This window comes from Gossypium arboreum, chromosome 5 (genome assembly GCF_025698485.1).
Source record: "Gossypium arboreum isolate Shixiya-1 chromosome 5, ASM2569848v2, whole genome shotgun sequence".
NCBI lineage: Eukaryota > Viridiplantae > Streptophyta > Magnoliopsida > Malvales > Malvaceae > Gossypium > Gossypium arboreum.
Window position 1 is genome coordinate 77962692 of NC_069074.1, and position 21487 is coordinate 77984178.

General features: G+C 31.8%; 1 protein-coding gene and 1 long non-coding RNA gene across 2 annotated transcripts; one reads left to right on the forward strand and one right to left on the reverse strand.

Moving 5' to 3' along the window:
• Positions 1 to 8534: 8534 nt before the first annotated feature.
• Positions 8535 to 10634, reverse strand: LOC128292816 (uncharacterized). The gene is made up of 3 exons (XR_008282749.1): positions 10340 to 10634; positions 8997 to 9147; positions 8535 to 8822 (listed from the first exon to the last, which is right to left on the reverse strand). It is a non-coding gene; the product is annotated as an uncharacterized LOC128292816 (long non-coding RNA).
• Positions 10635 to 13299: 2665 nt separating this feature from the next.
• LOC108453289 (stearoyl-[acyl-carrier-protein] 9-desaturase, chloroplastic) lies at positions 13300 to 15517 on the forward strand. Its single transcript, XM_017751304.2, has 3 exons — positions 13300 to 13581; positions 13954 to 14458; positions 14637 to 15517. The coding sequence occupies exons 1-3, from the start codon at positions 13457 to 13459 to the stop codon at positions 15195 to 15197; spliced, it is 1191 nt and encodes a 396-aa protein (XP_017606793.1). The 5' UTR covers positions 13300 to 13456; the 3' UTR covers positions 15198 to 15517.
• Positions 15518 to 21487: the final 5970 nt, after the last annotated feature.

Consider the following 21487-nt stretch of genomic DNA (forward strand, 5'->3'; position numbering starts at 1 on the left):
ATTCTTTTTCTCGAGATCTTTCATTTCTTTTTCCTCAATCTCTTTTTCCACTCGTTGTTCTTGTTCAACTTCTTTTTTTCTCTCAAACTCTTTTTCATTCTCTTTTTCAATTTCTTTTTCAATCTCATTTTCACTCTTTTTTTGTTCTTTTTCTTTCTCATCGGCTTTTTCAATGACTTTCTCGAGCTCTTTCAAGAATCTCTCATTTTCTCTCTTATTCGCCTCTTGCCTCTCTTTTATTTCTTTTTCTTTTTCTTCTTTTGCTTTTCTCGTTTTCTTTTTACAAGAAAATACAAAAGAATAATGAAAACAATGATTTTGTTCAAAAGAAGGAAAATTATTTGCATAAGAATCTTGATCAATGCTTCATGAAAAATACTCCGAGTAGGATTTCTTTGAAGATCGAAAAGAGGTATGCCTATCTCTTCGGATGTCATCATGGACGGGTTCAAAATCGCGGTCAGACTCTCGTCATCTTGAATTCCTTGACGAAAAGAAATCTCGATTGAAATCTCTTGGTCACGAAGACGATGATGAATAGGAATCACAATGGAAATCTTTTCTCGAATGATCATTAAATGTATGTCTTCGTGATATTCTTGATTCCACTTTCTGACTTGAAGACATTCGTTCTCGTTGGTCTTTTGTCTTCACACGGTCTAATCTCTCGTGCAATGTATCAAATTTAGAATTCACCATTTTTCGCATTTCTTGCTCCAAATATTGGAACTCTGATTCAGTAAATTCTTCGTAAGACAAGATGTTATTGCTGGAAAGAAAATTTGTTATACAAAACCAAAAGTAAATTCCTCACAACAAAAATCCTCACAATTTCACTCGGAAAGAAAAATTAATGGTTTCCACTCACGCTCGTGTTTACACTCGTTTGGCTTTTACCCCCACTCAAATGTGCTCACTCACTCATGCCTTTTACCTCTCAATCTTTTTCTCGCAATTTCATATTCGGACTCGCCAAGGCCTTACCGTAGGCTTAGGGGTCAGTTTCAAATGGTTTAACAAAGAATTATGATGAGGGATTAAGGGTTGGCTGGAAGAAGATGGAAATGGTTTTGAAGTGTAGCGTTAGGGTAGGGGGTGAATGGTAGAAAATGAACATACCTGATCGGGATGACAAGAAACGTATCAATACAAAGAGAATAAAATTTAACACACTTTTTTTTGAATTTTTTTCGAATTTTTTTTTGTTTTTTTTCTTTCACTAAATGAAATACAATGAACAAAATGAAATACAACTTGTAAAAAAAAAATTTTACTTATGAACTAACTTCCGATGATGCTACGAACGTCGGTACTCCTCATTTTAATAGCTCTGATACCAAATGATACGATCCGCCTCGGGGTGAGTCGAGTCATATGCGAGTTTGCTCAATCGTCTACGAAGAAGTATCGTTCAGTTTGTTCAAAGGATGTTTTAAGTGAATAATGGGGGAAGCTATGTAAAAAGGGTTCAAAGATGGGTTTATGAATATAAAGTTTATGTAGGTTCGGTTATAGAAAAATAATAAAAGATGGAGATAAATATAGTAATTAGATAACAAACAATGGATGTGAAGTGAATTAATGGTTCGATTATGATGAAACGAAAGGATGGAATGGAATGTAATGGAATGAAAATGATCTCAAAAACAAACACGAACCAATATTAGAAAATATTGACCCAAATGCTTATAAGTTTTCAAGGTGGTCGGATGGAGAATAAGAGAACCTCAACCCGCTACTTAGCAAAGTAGGAACCTTAGTATAAGGGTGAACGCCACACTATTTGATAGTGATAAGTTCAGGATAAATAAGAACGCAGGTTGACACCACTAGTAACCTAAATAAGCCAACGAGTTCTTCAATGAAATATGAGAGGAAGAAATCTCACAAATTTCATATAAGTTCAATAATGTTTTAAAACTAAGCAAAAAGATCATCCCTTTACAAAGGCCGATTTCACCTATTTATAGTGCTAAAATAGGCTAGCTGGATGGTCACAAACATTCAACTTAATGTGTCAATTAAAAGCTGAAATTTAATTCAAGTCTTTTCACATTTTTGAGCCAAATAACTCCATCCTTGAATTCACTTTAATTCAGCTGAATGAATGACTTTAAGTGCTTGAAAAATGACTCTTGAGTTTGCCCTTGGTCAGCCTTTTTGACACTATAAATATATGTAATCAGCTTATTGAATGGAGAACTTTTGGACATTTTGTTAATGTTATGCTGCCAAATTTGTAAGGCAAATTTTTCTCCATTTTCGTTCAAGGATTCATTGGCTACCTAGTGTTCTAGTTATGTCATCCATTTTCTTTGTCAGAAACTGAACTTATCCCTACTCGTAGTGTGGCGTTCAAACATACCGAGGTTCCTATCTTGCTAGATAGTGGGTCGAGGTCACCTTAACCACTCTTAAACCGAACTAAAGGGCTTATAAGCAACAGGTTGATACCAAATCAGTATTGGTTCTTGTTTGCACTTTTGTTCAATCCATTTTCCTTTCTTAACCATTTTGGTTCCAAAACTAATTCTTTCTTTTCACATCTTCTATTTTGAACCAAAATAAATTCCTTCTTTTCCACCTTACCCTTTTCATACCATATATGCTTAAACCAGTTATTAATTTGTCATAACAACTTCATTCCATATTAATTTCACTAAACTAAATTATCATTGCTTCTCATAGACGATTGGGCATTTTACATACAATTGGATTCATCACATAGTCGGATCGCATCAATATACATGTTATATGGAAATGATAGTGTTTTGCAAAAGGTGATAACTTGTAGTGATAGTGCACGAATAATCGGTAAGTGATATGTATTTGTTTTCAGTTATTTTGGCCTTGTGATCTCTAAACCGTTGGATATAGTTGGCATGCCATAGGATTGTGAGTACTCATAGATATGTACAGTGATTTTGGGTGTTAAGGCCCTAGGACATGTTAAAGGGATAAGGGAATGTGAACTAAGCTCCATTCAAAGGGACATATGAAGGGAAATAAGGAGAGTGTTAGCTATATGCTTCGTTTTTGTGACATGTTTGACTCTATGAGTCGTTTGGTTTGATTGGAAATCCGTATATCCAATGTGTGATGGTAGAGCTCACTATATATTTCATAACTCAAGTGCCAATCTATCTTATTATATGTGACTATGCGAATCATGTTTTATGCTTAAATGAATAAGTGATATGAGATTTGTGCTTGAATAAGTACACAAATGCTATGTAAATGGACTACTAGATAATACATGAATAAGTAAGGTATGATACTAGTCATAAGAACAATGTGTCTTTCCTATATGGTTGTTTGTGGATGCATGATGGCATGTTTGCGTTTTGGTTATTCCACTCTTTTCAACATATGCAAATTAGTGACGTTTCGGTATGGGCAATGTGGTTTTCCGAGGGAGTGATCCGAGGAAGATTGTTAATTCCCATAGGTTTTCATCTATTTTTATTTGTGTATTGGGGAATAAGGCAATGTGGTAGACTTGTTTAATGCCATGATGTGTTGGGACTATTTGTCGATTTTGCTTTTGTTATGAGTTTATATATTTGCTTAGGTTTATGAATATTGATGATGGCATGAAGATACTTGCTTAGACACATTTTTGGTATTTTGAACTATTGATTAAGCCGTGTGGATTGTTATTTGTCTTAGAAGTTGATGCATGATGATTAAAAACATATTTGGAATGGATATATACACTTGTATGATGTGTTTCTATGTTTAGAGGTAGATGTATCGATATTTAGGTTTTTAAAAATGATACCTCTGTACCTTGAAATGTGCAATAAGTTAGAATAGATATTTGGTATCGATACCTTGGCTCGAGTATCGATACTCAGGATAGATTTATCAATACTTTAAGAAAGTTACTGATAATTTTCGACGTTTTGAATTTTGGTGAGAAACAGAATACAAGTTTGGTATCAATTTTTCATGTGGTATCGATACACCATGTTGGGAAAATATTGATACAGAAAGGTCAGTATCAATACCTGCGTGATTAACTTTGAAACATTGCTATGAGAACCCAATGCATGTCTTACTCATGTTAAGAGATCGAATGTAGTATGTCTAACATGTTTTCATGGCAATTAGTAAATGTATAACCTAAAACTTGTGCAAACGCTAATTTCGACAGGTTTGATATAATAATGTAACAATTTATATTGTACAAGTAATGAGACGGTGGTGTGGCATCTTTATACTTGAGCTCGATGAACAGGACGAGTATAGGGTGCTACAAGACAGGAGTATGAGGTGTTTTGTTTTTGGAAGGAACTTACCCTTTTTTTAAGCCTACGATGAGTGTTCCTTCGGCATTTGTTTCCACTCTTAGCCTTTTTCGAGCTCGTCCAGTCAGTTTTTGGTTTGGAGCAGTGGTATTCCCTTCGTCCTTGCGGACTTCATCCAATAAGGCCAAAAGCATCCATATTGTCTTTTGGACTAGGTGTACTAGATGATTGAGAAAAAGAAGTAGACCCTAAAGTAGCAACAATAGGAGGGTTAGCTTTTTCAGGGGAATGAGCAGATGATGTACCGTGACGAATAATGTTTCAACTACGTGGACATATTCCACAAGTGTCGTAGAAAATGAATAGAGGTTTCTTCCTCCTTCCCACTAAGATTTGTGCAATTTCCCTATTGGTATTGTGACGCCAAGTAGTTTCAACTGAAGGAACTCTATGAGAATCTGCCCATTGTGTCTGATGACCATTGGGACTCAACCCTTGCAAAAAATATTAGAAAACATTTTGAACATGGACTGACAGTACACCAAAAAGGACCCATAAAATAGATTCCGAATTTGTTTATAGATTTATTTACTTGTGACATTTATAACGTGACATATGTTAATCCTGAGTGGATGATGGACTATGTATGCATGACTTGTATACTTTGATGTAAGTAAAAGCCTGAGTTCAAATAGATAAGGAACAGAAATTTGGTGCATTGGGTATACGACTTCTTCAAAATATAGCATCATTCACAATAGTGGAATTCATGACCTAAGACATGGGTAAATGATATCCTCTTATTGGCACTACATGTTAGATGAAAATTACGTCTAATGAATATCTAATTGACTTTTCAAGAAGGAATATATAATGGTTACCACGAGATAAAATATGATCATATTATGAGAATGAATTTATCCCAAAGCAATTAAGGATATCCTATAAGAGTAACACATTTATGAAGAGGTCATTGGATGAGCACTAATCGAGTAGCTTTCATAATTGTATGTTATTAGGGAGAGTTCAGTCATTATACTATAATAGAATGACTTCGTGACTAAATAAGTTTATAATTAATAGGCGAAAAACTGAAACTTAATTATAAATCATTAAATCCCTAATTACATATATCCAATTGGTCCCTCCGTTAGCTTATTGAAATCAAAAATGAATTGCGTGATGAATCAAATAAACAAAAATGGATACAAATGATAATGTTAGAGAAGTGAATTACATTCAGAAACAAATTACATTTATAAATGAATGTGGTTTCTCACTTAGTATGGAAATGACACGAGAATTAATTTAAGTTTTTCATATTATTATTTAATTCATTGAAGTTGGAAAATAGAATTAAATTAATTAATCATTGTGAAGCCGTTGAAGGTAGAAATTAAATATATTTTCTTATAGATTCTTTTAAAGTAAATTAACTTGATTTTAACGAATTAGAATTCATTGAGAATATTATTTAATGGAAAAATTAATTTACTTAAATTAATAAATAATGTCTATTCTGGGTTAGATTAAATTATAAAGTGTTGGGTTAAAAGTCCAAGAAACACTTACAATTGGACCTTATACAGGAGAGCCCCCAAAACCCCTCATAGTAACCATTAGGGGCGACAACCTTAGTAAAATAACTAGGGTTAGCCACCCCTCTCTCTCCTCTTTCAACTAAGAGATTATTTTTCTATTAAATATGCATTAAATACATTCTACTAATTCAACTAGGGTTTCACTTCCTCTCCCTGTAAATAAATGATACTAGTAGAGCTAAAAATACAAGAATTTATATACAACTTTGAGATCTTGTTATCTACACGAAAATAGTGAGAATTTATTTTTAAGTATAAATTCTATTTTCCGATAATAACAATTCCAGTGGTTTCTCTAAGAGAGATATATTTACTTTCCAACTGAAAGTAAAAGAACTATTATTGGTTCTGTATTTGATTCAAAATTATTTGAGCCCATGCTCGAAGCAGTTCATGGTACGAGAATAGCAGAGAAGGTCGTTCAGTTGAAAGCTAGGAACATCTAGGATCCGCCTAGCCCAAAACACAGATACTGTTTTGGGAAAAAATTTTATTGTTATAAATATCACAAACCGGCTCGATTTTCAAAATTTTATTTTTCTATTGTACAAGAAAACCACTTTCGAACCAATTTTTTTTCCAATAGGAGTAGCGTAAGGAGTTGAGCTACAGATCGGTCAGTGGAAAGGTAAGGAAGACTTCAAGGTAATTCATTTAGATGATTACAACTATGTTCTTGGCTTGAATATCCTTGGCAAGATTAATGCTCTATTGGTTCCTTTTGCTGATTGCATATGTATCTTGGACACTTGTTAACGACAATGTGTTGTGCTTGTGAGTCATGATGAGAAAGGAGAAACCAAGGTATTCTCGACAATTCAACTAGCTAAGGATGTTTATTATGGTAAAAAACTTTGACTTAGTAGATCGAAGCGTTACAAAAACCCCTTTAGAAATGCTAAAGGTGCAAAAAAAAAACAATATAAAGCCTATTGAGTTATCAGTTGGGTTACCATCTAAGAAAGAGGTGGGTTGTTTTGGACTTCATGGTAAAAGTAGTGATGCAAGTTGGGTTAAATCAAGTAAATGTTACAAGCAAAGTACATCTCAAACACTTTCTTAGTGTTCTACATTATGACTTACTGTTGTATTGGCAAAGACACATAGACCCTTTTTTTAGTTCTGAATTGGGTAAGCCGAAGGGCTTACAAACTAGAGTTGGCATTAATACTCAAGGTTAACTCAGTGTTCAATATAGGCATGCCTAAGCCTATTTGTGTAGATCAAGGGGATCCGACCGAGGTAAGTCACAATGGGGGCAAGTAAGAGCAGTGAACTCTTTCAATCGAGATGTTTGATAGAGAGAAATGGTTCGACCTAGACAACGATAGAGACATAAGCTAAGGCAAAGGTTCCGAAGGAAGGGACTACCTAACATAAACACTAGTAAGGAATCGACCGAGGCATTGAGGCCATTTCGAAATGAGTTAAACTAGTGTCATTCCAAGGACGCAACGAGGATGTCATGAGAATGGGTGCAAGAAAATGTAACGAGCCGTGGATCGAAGCTCATGACAAATGCACATAGAATGTCCCATAGAGGTCAATTGATTAAATGAGGCTCATTTAACCCACATGAACTGGCCTGATTTGTAGAACATATTAAAAAGGCCATCTATTTGAAACCTTAGTGACCCTATGGAGCAGTCCAGTAAAACTAGAGTTACCATGGTTAATATTTGTAATCTTAAAAGATAAGATTGTATAGAGTTTAAATCCTTCAAAACTCTTATCTTGTAGATAGACTTTAATCTCGATCGTCGATGTAATTTAAATTGTACCATTAGATTTGGGGGAGCTCAATTATAAATAGAGGTCTTCCCCTCATTTTTAATCAGTTAGGGTACGTTTGGTTCAATGTAATGGAATAGGGCTGTAATTGAATATAGCTGTAATTGAATAGAGCTGTAATTGAATAGAGCTGTAATGGAATAAAGCTGTAATCAATAATTCAACAGTTTTGGTTGAATGGAATGGAATAGAGTTGTAATAATATTCTTGTGTTTGGTTGAATGGAATAGATGTTGTAATAGTATAAGAAAAAATACTTAAATGACCAAAGTACCCTTAATGTAATTTTTTAGATAGATGATTATTGTTATTGTTATTAAATTTTAATAAAATTATTGTTAAATATATTTTAATAAAAATAAAAAAATAATTTAATCATATTTTAATATAATTATTATTAAATACAATTTAATAAAATATTATATAATTTAATAAAATTCTTAATATAATCAAGATTATATGAATTAAAAATCATAATATATAATATTATAAAATAATATATAACCTACTTTGTTATTTTTAAACTACAATACATATTTAATATGCTAAAATATCATTAGTGAAACAAATAATTTAATTATTCTACAATAAAAACAAAGTATTAGAAGTAATAAATAGCTTGTGATTAAAAAATTTAGACACTAAAATAGAATTAATGATATAATTTAAATGTTAATTTATGAGTTAAGTAATAATTTTAATCGATACTTTGTTACATATAACAAACATTAGAATGTTACATTTCATATTCCCATTTCATTTAAATTGTGAGAGAAGGAAAGACCATCACCATTGTCAATGGAGATTCTCATTATTTTTGTAGTTTCTAAAGGTCATTTTCTCAATACAGGAAAATTCTCAGGATATGTATCATTCTTGTAATTTCATGCCAACCCAGCTCCACCAAATCTCTAAACTTGTATCTACAATAGGTATGCTAGAGAAGTACTCACATGCATCTTCGATTATGCACTTATCAGCCATCAAGTTGAATTTTTATCAGTATTGCCTTCTTGTTGTGCTTTAGAAGAATCTTCCTTTTTCTCCATGATCTGCTGGATACCCTCTTGATATCCTTCTATGAAACTCTTAAAAGCATCTCTATATGCAAAAGCCCTTGTCATGTATAACCTCTATAAAGCAGGCCTCAAAGTCTCCACCCCTCATCTTGCAACAATCGCTATTAAATCATTTCCATAGACAACATCAAAACAATGTAAAATTCAACAAGATAAACTATAATACCAGGAAAATAAGATAGAAAAGGGGTGAGAACTAAATAAAATAAAATGCAGTCACAGATGACTCTGAGCAGCAAGGGGAAAAAGAAATCGATATTATAACACAACAATACCTTTGAAATACTCAACACCAAGGTTTTCTGCAACAAAATTGAGGTCTTTTCCTCGATGTCGGGAGGCTCTTTTCCTCGGGAGAAAGCCCAATGAACCGTGCCTCGGATGCTCAAACTTGCGATGAGACATGCTTATTCACTAACAAGAAAGCTGCAAAATTCAACTAAACTCAATTTGTTTCTTAACGTAAGCTATAAGCCACAAATGTGAGCAAAGCTCTATATACAAAATTATTTGAAGTTAATATACATGTTCATCAAATAATCACACTAGAAGTAAAAACATAAACCCAAATATGAAATTGGGTATTTGAAGATTTCAACAATTACCCAAACATAAACTAGAAAATGGAAATTCGTTTAACCTAAAACTGAATTAACCCGAACATATACATAAAACTGAATTAACCCGAACATATACATACATGTAGACCAAAACTATACAATCCAACCATAAAGTCGACAACCGAAATCCATTTGACCTAAACCCAAATTGATCCAAATACAAAATGACCAAAACATGAGCTTCAAATCCAAATCAGCTGGTCATAAAACAACCAAAACCCGAATAAAAAACAATCCGAACCTCAAATTGGCAAAACCCAAAATAAATGAAAATTTTAAAACTTAATTTGATTCAATCTACATTGATCCTACTCAAAATCAACCCAAACTGACAAACTGTTAGATCTATAAAGATATATAGGAGATTACCATAAAATTCAAGCTAATAGGTAAACAAATAGATGGATCTGCTAGAAGTAGAAAATTGGGTTGATTAAAATTGTATTGATTAAGCTAAATCAAAATCGTTATTGAAATTTTGAAACATGACAGATCCATTTTGAAGCATCATAAAATGACTAAAAACGATTTTCAGAAATAATTCAATAAAATAAGTGTAAAATAAAAGAAAAAATAGTTGAATCTTGATGTTGAAACATATAAAGAACAATAGATCTAGCGAACTGAATGGAAATGGATCCCCAAAAGACCAAAGGCCTATAGCGTAAACTTAACGTACACCGATTCTCGGGCTCTTTCGATATTTCTTTCCAAAAAAAACCTTTTCCTTAGGATTTTTGGCAAAAAAAAAAAACCTAATCAAGACTACAGTCTTGATTTCTCCAATCATGGGGAAAATCCAATTCACATACAATCGCAGAAACTGAAGCTTACATCAATATGTTCTCACACCCCAAGATTAAAAAAAAAAAACAAGAAAAGTTAACAAAAATTATCAGCAAATAGACTAAAACAACTTGAAAGCTAATACCTATTATTTCTACTAATTTAACAAAAAAAATTAGAAAAAAAGGAAATCAAAATGGGAGAAGAGTTACCTGAGGGAGGACTGCCGGTTGTTTCTCTTCTCAAATTTCCACCTCAATCGAAAGCCTTGTTGAGGGTTGGAGTTAGAAAAATGATTCTTAATTGAAGGCCTTGTTAAGGTTTGTTAAAGGGAGATAGAGTTGGTGAGAATAGAAGCATGAAAAAGAGGGAGACAAGTTTGGAAGAAAATAGGAAGAAGAACGAAAAAAGAGAAGGGTAAAGTTGAAAGTCTAACATAATTTTTCACCCAGCTATTCGTTGAATCCCTGTTCCGTGGGAAGAGTGCCGAATTGTAAACGGCACTTTTGCGTTAAATAAGACCGTATTGAATGAGGCTATAATAACCCATTACACCCAACCATACAAAATTTTAATGAGGGGCCCACTGAATTCAGCTGTAATGGCTTAGCATTATAGCCAACTAAACATGCTGTTAGTTGTATTTCTTCAAAGTAATATAACACTTTTGATAGCATTTTCTTAAACACTTAGTGTGTTTAGTTTTCTTGTGGCTTTTTTGTTCATTTTTTGCTTCTTTGCTTGAAAGTTTGCTTCAGTTTTATTTCAGTACCTTAGAAAATTTCTGTTATTAAATTTCATCTTTCGAGAGTTAAGCTGACTTAGACAAATTTAAAACTAAGTTTCGTGATTTCAAGTTGTTTCTTAAAAAGAAATTTTCGAATCTACAATGGATAGCTATTACTTTATTGTCTAGGAACTACTTAATTTTCAATTTCTTTTGATTTTTCTTGCGATTCATGTTCTACTCAAATTCCTTACAACATTTCATATGTTTAAAGAGAGATTTATTTAAGAAAGAATGATTTAGAAATTCTATCATTACTTTTCGTCTTCCCTTTGTAGTATAAAAATGAAAGCAAATTAGTAGGAAATAATAAAAATTGAAAAGGAGAACTTGAATTGTTTTTGGGAAAATGTAAAATAATTTTTAGAAATAAAATATATTAAGCCATTTTAGATTTTTAAATTTTTATATAAATTTTTATTTTGAAGAAAAATTTATTTTAGTGAATTTATATAAATTTTAAATTTTAAAAAATTAATTTTGGTAAGAGATTATTTCTATGAAAAGTAAAATAAAATGGAAGAATTGCTCATAAGTAGGGGTGTGCAAAATTCGGGTAAAACTAAAAAAATTCGATTAACCGACCGAATTCGGTTAATTGGTCAGTTAACTGAATTAATTCAGTTGGGGTCGGTTAATAATTTTTTGAGTTTTCGGTTAACGGTTAATTCTGTTCGAAGCTGGTCGGTTAACCAAAAAAATTCGATTAACCGAAAAAATTAATAAATAAAATTATAATATATAGATAGCCCACTATTCACTAAAACCAATTCAACATAAACTCAAATACCCAATCTAATATATACTAACCCAAGTACCCAACCCAACCCAATTACCCAACCCAATCATAAAAATTACAAATAATTTAATAAATAAAAATAAAAATCTAAAACTAAAAATAAAAATAAAAAACATATAATTTTATACAAATAATTCAGTTAATTCGGTTAATTTGGGTAATTCGGGTAATTCGATTGATTCGGTTAATTTTATACTTATTTTAACCAAAAATTAAAAAAAGATATAATTTTCGGTTAATTGGTTAATCGACCGAATTAACCGAAAATTTTTTGGTTCGGTTAATTTTTTTTTAAAATTTCGGTTCGGTTAACGGTTAAAAATTTTGAAAGGTCGATTAATTCGGTTAATGTTATTTCGGGTCGGTTAACTGATTGAACACCCCTAGTCATAAGGGCTTGAGCTAGCAATCAAAGGTCAATAAATAGACACGTGGCATCCCTTGATTGGTCAATGTGCCATGTCATCAATTTTTTAACGGGGTAAGATTAAATATTTTTACTATTAACAAAATTAAAGTACATATACTAAATAGGACAAATTAAAAGTGAAGATACCACATTGAAAGATTTAGTAAAGCATAAGGTAATTTTTTCCGTTATCCTTAAAAATATATATATATCACATTTACAATTTTAATTTATTTTTTGTTAGGTAACGATGTATTTTCTAATATTAATATATATAAACATATTAATATATTATTTTTACGGATAAATATTAAAATTATACATGAACTACGATTTAATGTGTAATTATATACATGAATATTGATTCGTATAATTTTATACATGAAATTTTGTTTATATATTACATACATAAATAATTATTTTTATCTAATATAAAAATAAATTGATGTATTTATTTATTTAAATGTGTATGACTAAATTAAAATTAAAGTTTTAAGTATATATTTGAACCACAATTAGAGTTTCATGTATATAATTACATAAAATTAAAGTTTATATAATTGCACATTAAATCAAAATTCATATATAATTTTAAAATTCACCCTTTCTTTAAATATTACATTTTATTTTTTATATCCAAACTTGTCATTATATTCGCAACTATCACCCGTACATTTAGTTTAAGAGAAAAGATTGTATGAAATGATATATTATCACGTTTTAATAATTTCGTACCATATCAACATTTTCTTCTTAAATTTTAAAATTTTCATTTGGATTTGATTTTTTAAAACAAAATTATTAAAATTCAAAATAATAATATAATATACAACTATTAAAAAAGAATACAAATGACGTCAATGATGGATCTAAGGGACCGCAAGCTCCACTCCTAAAAATAAAAAATTATTCATTTAAACTTTTAAAAATTTAAAATAATAAAATTAAATTATATTATTACCACTTATAAATAATAAAAATTTAATTTAATATTTTAAAAATTATAAAAATATTAATTATTAAACTGTCATTGAAAAGAGAGGTACACGTAATTAAACTGCGATTGCATGTTTTCTCGCCACCACTAGTCTAGTCTACTGTACAGTGTGTGTTTAAGCGATGTCGGCTTCTTCTTTTCTTTTCTTTTTTTTACATTAAAAATATGTAGAGAAAATCAGCAATTAAAACAAAAGTTAGGGCTAATGTGTTAAAGTAGCACCAATAAAGTATCCCCCTTAAGTGAACTCTTCAACACTTGCAAACAAAGACGGAGGAGTCTATAAAGTTAAAAGCCGTCCAAAACCCAAACCAGGAAAGCCAAACGAAAAGAAAAAATGGCTTTGAATTTTAATCCCATCGCCTCGAAATCTCAGAAGCTCCCTTGCTTTGCTCTTCCACGAAAGGCCACCCTCAGATCTCCCAAGTTTTCCATGATCTCCACCATTCCTTCTGGCTCCAAGTTAGTGTCTTTCTTTCTTTTCATTTTGGCTGGCGTTTTATTCATTATTGTAACAACTTGATCGTTTTCGCCTATAATCATGGATCATAACCTTTTTTTCTTCTTCTTCTTTTTTTTTTTTTTACTTAAAGCTGATTTTGAATCTGGGTTTTTGTTGTTTTGTCTAACTGACATGGCTTTCAGGACTTCTCTTTTATGATATCTCACAATCTTAACGTTCTTGTTGTTTAATGGCCTCTAATCATTGTTATGATGAGATTTGAACTTTTTCAAATTATGATATTGTTGTCTTTGAATCCTTAGTAACAATAATGATGTATGAGTATGAGAATGAAAGTAATCCCAAAGTTGGTTTATTTTTACTGAACACAGAGAGGTTGGGAATCTGAAAAAGCCTTTCACGCCTCCAAAGGAGGTGCCTGTTCAGATCACCCACTCCATGCCGCCTCACAAGATTGAGATCTTTAAATCTTTGGAGGGCTGGGCTGAGAACAACATTCTGACTCACCTCAAACCAGTTGAGAAATGTTGGCAACCCGCCGACTTTCTTCCAGATCCTAATTCTGATGGATTTCATGAGCAAGTCAAAGAGCTTAGGGAAAAGGCAAAGGAAATCCCAGATGATTACTTTGTAGTTTTGGTTGGTGATATGATCACTGAGGAAGCCCTTTCAACTTATCAAACAATGCTTAATACCTTGGATGGAACTCGTGATGAGACAGGTGCTAGCCTTAGCCCTTGGGCCATTTGGACCAGGGCTTGGACTGCTGAAGAAAACAGGCATGGTGATCTGCTTAATAAGTATCTCTACTTGTCTGGGAGAGTGGACATGAGGCAAATTGAGAGGACAATCCAGTACTTGATTGGATCGGGAATGGTAAGAATAACATACTTGCTACACAGTTTAGGAGGATGATTGAGTGATTGACATTTAATTACTCTTTTCAATTACAAAGAAAGGAAAACAGACAAGCATGCAAGATGTCATTATTTTCTTTTTATACAGTTCCAATCTGTCATTGTTAAACTAAACTCTTTCTTCTGTATAACGATAGGATCCTCATACAGAGAATAGTCCTTACCGAGGATTCATATACACTTCGTTCCAAGAAAGGGCAACTTTTATTTCCCATGGGAATACAGGCAGGCTGGCCAAGGAGTATGGGGATATTAACTTGGCTCAAATTTGTGGTAGTATTGCCTCAGATGAGAAGCGCCACGAGACAGCCTATACCAAAATCGTTGAAAAGCTGTTTGAGATTGATCCTGATGAAACAGTCCAGGCATTTGCTGATATGATGAAGAAGAAAATTGCCATGCCGGCTGAGTTCATCTATGATGGCAGAGATTATAACTTATTTGACCACTACTCAGCTGTCGCCCAAAGAATCGGGGTTTACACTGCTAAGGACTATGTTGATATAGTAGAGCACCTGGTGGATCGATGGAAGGTGAAGGAGCTAGCTGGGCTTTCGGCCGAGGGGCGCAAAGCTCAGGACTACTTGTGTGCACTTCCTTCGAGAATTAGAAGGTTAGAGGAGAGAGCGCAAGAAAAGGCCAAGGAAGCACCCAGTATCCCATTCAGTTGGATCTTTGATAGAGAAGTGAAACTTTAGGCCATGAAATACAGTTAAGACTCCTGCAATGCATTTGAGGAAACAAACACGAAGAAGCTGAATGCAAACTTCTCTTTATATATCCGATGTAATAGTGGTTGTATATGTAATAGGGTAGCACTTGTTTTCTGGATGTGTTGTGTCCTTAAAAAATAATGCCGATAGTGGCAGCTGTGATAGTTTTAGATGTTTGGTTTCATAATGTCTGTTATATCGTTGTAAGAGTAGTATGTGTTGTTTTTGTTGAAACAATCTTCATATCTTAGTGATAATGCTGTGTAGTCATAGTTTTTAGTTTGCAATAAAAACTTCCTTCTCGATATTGGGTTAGTTTTGTTTTGAATGGGAAAACCTACTTTACATATAACGTGACAACCTTCAACATCTAACGTTGTCACTGAAGAAAACGCAAGTGGTAAATTTCAAGCTGTAGATCGTACTTTTTCTTACACGAGTAACATAGTTCAGCTAATAATATACCCACTGTTACTATACCATGACTACGGTTTTTATTTTTTATTTCTTATTTTTATACAATATTAGGGTTGCACTGTTTGATAAAAAACTTTAATTATGGCTCTATGCATTTTTGATTGAATTTCATTCATATTATTATTTTAAGTTGAATCATTCATTTGGATTTTACTACAGATGTCGAGTTTAGTATAAGAGGAAATAAGGAAAGAGAATGTCTTATTAGACTTAAAAACTCAAGTTTATTTATTTCGAATTCCAGTGATGTCGACAAGTTTCGTTTTATTATTTAAATAGAGTAACTTTAATTATAAGTTCTCTTATGATTTTTAGTAAAAGATTCTTCTAAATACAACTAAAATGAGATATGGGATATTATTAGAAATTTTCAACAAAATTAAAATTTCATCTCCCTCTATTTTGTTTTGGATTGGCAAAATTTAAAAATTCCCAACAATGCCGCGTAACATTTTAACTCTTCTTTATGTTCATGCTTTCATTTATAAACTGAACTAAGCTCTAAATAATTTTCTCTAACTTTTAGTGGTTTCTTCCATTGAAGAAATACCGCAAGAGAGCCCATAGTTAAAGTTTTGTTATAAAGATATGGTACATGTGGAGTTTAAAAAATTCACAAGTATTGTTGGAATGATGATAAGTGTATATAAGATAGAGTAAAAACAATTAAGCCCTTAAAGAAAAAGTGCACACAATTGAGTTAAAAAAATCAATGAAACCCTTCTGCTAATAGAAATTGTTATTAACCAGCTTGACTGTTAATGGATGTTGACGTAATTAACAAAAGCAACGAAAAAGTGATACATGACATGTCATATAGATAAGTATGTTTCATAACATGCCACGTCAGTACACATCTAAGAAAATAAAATCTTAAAAATTGTTAAAAAAATTAAAAGTACACATTCTGAATGAACATGAACAAATGTACGTTCAAGTGCATTTAATTATGGACATCAACTAGTCTAGATTTATTATGGATGTGTTTTAGAATATTATAAAATAATTATTAAAAGTTGTAAAAAATGTAAAAGTTATTAAAATAGTAAAAAATAAAAAGAAGATAATAGTTATTTCTAAATATTTTTAAAAGTTCTAAAAATAATATATAAAATATAAAAATATTAAAATTTATAAAAATTATAAAAAAATTATTAAAATAGTCTATTACAAATATAATAGAATCAAAATATCACATGTATTAGGAACTAAAATGAAATTTAATATATATATATCACATACATGTACATACTCTAAACTATCCCACTTCACCTGCAGACAATCCAATCTAATGTATTTAATTGCTTTTTGCATTAGATCAACAAGGCATTTTAAGATCATTTAAACCAATTTAAAGCACGTTGTTTGTAATACCCTTAAAGCATGGGTCGGTTAATGATTCAGTTAATTGTTGTGTGTAATACCCTTAAGCATGGGCCCTGAAGGAACCCACCCATGCTTTAAGCAATTTAAAGCACCACGTGTGTAATAAAATATCTTTGAAAATATCGGTGGTTTCTTAAAGCTATTGATGCTTCACTACACTAAAGCCATGCCCGAGCTAAGTCAAAAAAATTTTAAGAGGTTGAAATTAAGTTTCATATTTTTATTATAATTTTTTATTTTAATAATTTATATCTTTATAATTTTTAAAAATTAAATTAAATTTTATCATTTTAAAGGGATCAAAGTATAATTTTACAATTATAAATTTAAAATTTTAAATAGAAAATTTTCATTTTAGGGAGTTGGGGCCTACCAACACCCTAAATTCGCCACTGGAACCATGATTAGAATAAAAATTTTAACAGAATAATGCAGGATAATTAGTCAAAGAGATTAGTCCACTACCAAATACATTGAACTCATTTTGTATTCTTTTCCAATGTTATTATATTTGGTGAATGTAGTTATTGAAGAAAAGCATATAATGTACGTGCACATATATTTTTTATATGTTTTATATTTGTTTTAACAAAAACAAACATGAAAATTTCAATTAATTCAATTAATCGACCGAATTACCTAAAATAGTTCGGTTCGATTAATTTTATTTGAAAAAATTTTGATTCGGTTAACGGTTAAGGGTTTAAAAATTTTGGTTAATGCTAGTTTGGTTCGGTTAACCGATTGAACACCTCTAGTAAGTAGTATTATTTTCATAATATGCATAGTAGATTTTTTTTTCAGGTAAATGAAATGTGGTTTCTCAATGATAGTAGAAAAGGTATGTAACATCCTAAAACTTTTTATTTGACACGTGACACTATTCCAATAATGAATATAGTGAATCGGTAAAAAAATATGAAAAATGAACCAGATAAATGAATCGTATGGGAAAAAAGTTTTTAATTGAGAAGGAAATTATGAAGAGAATTTTAGAAGCAAAAAAATGACAAAAGGGCTAAATTGTAAAATTTAAAAATTTTACGGCTAAAATGAAAATATGACCAAATTGGGACAAGTGACTTATTAGTGATAAATTGACTTGAGGTTAAGTTGAAATAGGTATTTGTATAGTGAAAATCACTTTTGGGGATTAAAGATTAGAAAGCACATGAACTAAATTATAAATTTCCTGATTTTATCAAGAGAAAGGGAAATGATATAATTTTCACAATATAGGGGTTGATATTAAATATTATAAGTGAATTATGAGATTTGAGTATGATAATGCTTATTATTTAAAAGAAATTATATAAGGAGTCAAAAGGGGTAAAAAGGTAAGTTTACCCTAAAAGGGTAATGTGGTCATTGCTCAAGGATTAAGAGATGAACATATTATTTAGATGATATATTTGATAATTTTTTTTTATGAACCATTTGGATTATAAGGAAAATATTATTTAGATGATATATTTAGATGTTAACCACCTCAGTGGAAAAGCGATTCACGGTACGAGAATAGTGGAGAAGGATCATATTTTCAATAAGTCCTTAGAATGTGGAGATTTCATCGAGATACTCATTGTTGATAGTGAAATTATTCATTAAGTTAGGCCCCATAGACGTATATAAACTGAAAAAGCTCTTACACGAGCTATCCCTACTTAAAGGATAGAATGAAATCCTAAATAAAGTCTATTGATAAAAAGGCATGAAGATCTATTCTCGCCAGCTGACAAGCTCCTACTATTGATTCAGATTCTAGAAAGGATCCTAAGCTTGAAGTTGAATGGACTACTAAAGGAGAAAGAGTTGTCAATGCTGACTCTAAGGCATTGTTTGCCATATTTTGTGGTATCGATATGTGAAAGTTCGAATAGATTTCCAAGTGCATTGTGGAAAAGGATGTTTGGGAAATTCTCCAAACTGCTTATGAGGGAACTAATACTGTCAAGCAATCCAAGATGCAAATACTAACCACCAAATTCAAGACCTTGAAAATGCAAGATTCTGAAACAATTGGTGAGTTTTATGCTAAATTGTATGGCATGTCTTGTAACACCTGATCGCCTCCAGACGTACTAACGTCCAGAGTGTGAATACTGCAATAAAATATAGAAAGACAAGGCGGTATCTACAAGTATACAGGACGAGTTGTAATATAGTTTTAAAATGAAGTAGGTGAGTAATCCGAGGATCGTTCCCAAGGGAGATGAGTGCCAGATCAATTCTAACCTAAACCCTAAAAGATCTAATTAATACTTTTAAATAGTTATAGTATGAAAAATATGAAATAAAGGATTTCTGGGGTTTTATAATAATAGTAATGAAAACAAAATAACATAAAAAGATAAAATTCAAGAGATTAAAAAGGGAGAATAAATCAAATCTGATTATGGGTGATTAACACGCTTCGGTAATCTCCATCAACTGTCATTTCAGATTCCTTATCAATCAACTAGTCGCTACCCTAGCAAGATCTTTTGATCTTCCACTAACATAACGATTCAGCAAGAACTACTTATCTTCTGACCTCACAGTTCAAACTGGTTTAGGTTTAAGGTGTTCACATATGGAAAATACCAATTTTAGGTTAATTCCCACCTTGATGACTTCCCGGGGTTATCAAGCCTAGGGTTTGTTTCACGTTCTTCCTTTCCCAAATAGCTGATTCGTTGAGTAACCCTACAAAACAGTAAACAAATCATACCCCCACTCGTTAATCCCCCATAGAGGGATTAGTTTCTCATGGCTTTCATAGACAATATATAATCGATGTAAAGAAAAAATGTCACACCCCTAACCCATCTCCGTCATTGGTTTAGGGTTACAGAGTATTAAAGTTCAATTTGGAACATTTACTTTCAACTAGAAACAATTATACAAATCATTCCATATCATTCAATAATTCATTTAAATTCAAAGTATAAATATGATTATGGACCTTAAACCGAGCCTACGAGCCCTAAAAATAACTTGAAAACAATCAGGGTTCATTTTAAAATGAAACAGAAAAATATAGGAAAAATTGGAAAACAAGGGTCACACAGCCGTGTGATAGAGCCCAGACAATGTGGCTAAAAACTATGGTCGTGTGGCTACTACACACGCCCGTGTAACTACTTTACACGCCCATGTATGCTAACCATGTAACTAACTATGCCCGTGTCATATAAGGTCACACGGCCATGTGGCCAAACTGTGTAACTCATTGTGATCGTATAATTCAAGGTTACGCGGTCGTGTAACTCTCTGTGCCCGTATGGACCAACATGCATTGAAACAATTAAGACACATGGTCGTGTGTGGCACACAACCGTATGACAGCCCGTGTCTCAGGCTATGTACTCCAAAATATACCTTAAAAATCAAAATTACCAAAACATGATTACTTGGACATCAAGCAACCCCATAACTATCAATTAAACTTACTCAAAATACGATTAAACGAGCTTAAAACATGCCAAAACATCCATTCTAAGTGCCTAACCAATGTGCCCTCATTGACACCACAGTTCAATAGCTAAATCAACATCACATTTCAAACCAAAATATGTGTACTCAAAATACTCAAACATCATTAACTTTTCATGCCAAAACACTACTTATTTCAACTTATTAAACACTTAGCAATATTCACACACTTTATAAGGCTTAAACTACATATATAAAAAAAGTTCCATACACATATACATACCAAACCAAACCATACTCACAAGTACCTAAAAACTATCTAAGGTAAGTACTATCCAAGAAAAACAACTTCACATATATTCAACATAATATCAATTTATCTATTACATGCCATATCACCCAAGATAAACATTCAAAAACAATCAAAGATTTTTGGATAGTGTGATTCTTTGAGTCGATCCGATCGCCCGTTTCTTCAAGAATTTATCTACAAGAAAACAACATAAAAGACACAAGTAAGCTTACTGAAGCTTAGTAATTTCCAAGGATTAAAAATGGTTAACTTACCAAATAAACTTATCTAATACAGAATATAGAAAAGTCATAAATCATAATCCTGTCATCCATAATCAAATCGCGGGTGAGTTTTAAACTTAATTGCAAATTGAACAATCCAAACAATTACATTATACCAAACTTACATATTTATAACCCTATTTACATACCACTCATAACCGAGCCAAAATAAATAGATAGCTACAAAATAAGTTGTCGAATAGTGTGATCTTCCATGAGGTTCTAGTCAATAGCAAAATTCTGATGACCTGCAAAGAAAGAAACCAAAGAAAGTAAGCTTCAATAAGCTTAGTGAGTTTGTAACCAAAACAATTCATACCTGTTAACTTAATTATAAAACATACAAAACATGAAATTAACGATCCTTGCCATATATCATCATTCAACTTCTCGAAATACTTAAACTTGGATGATTCATATCA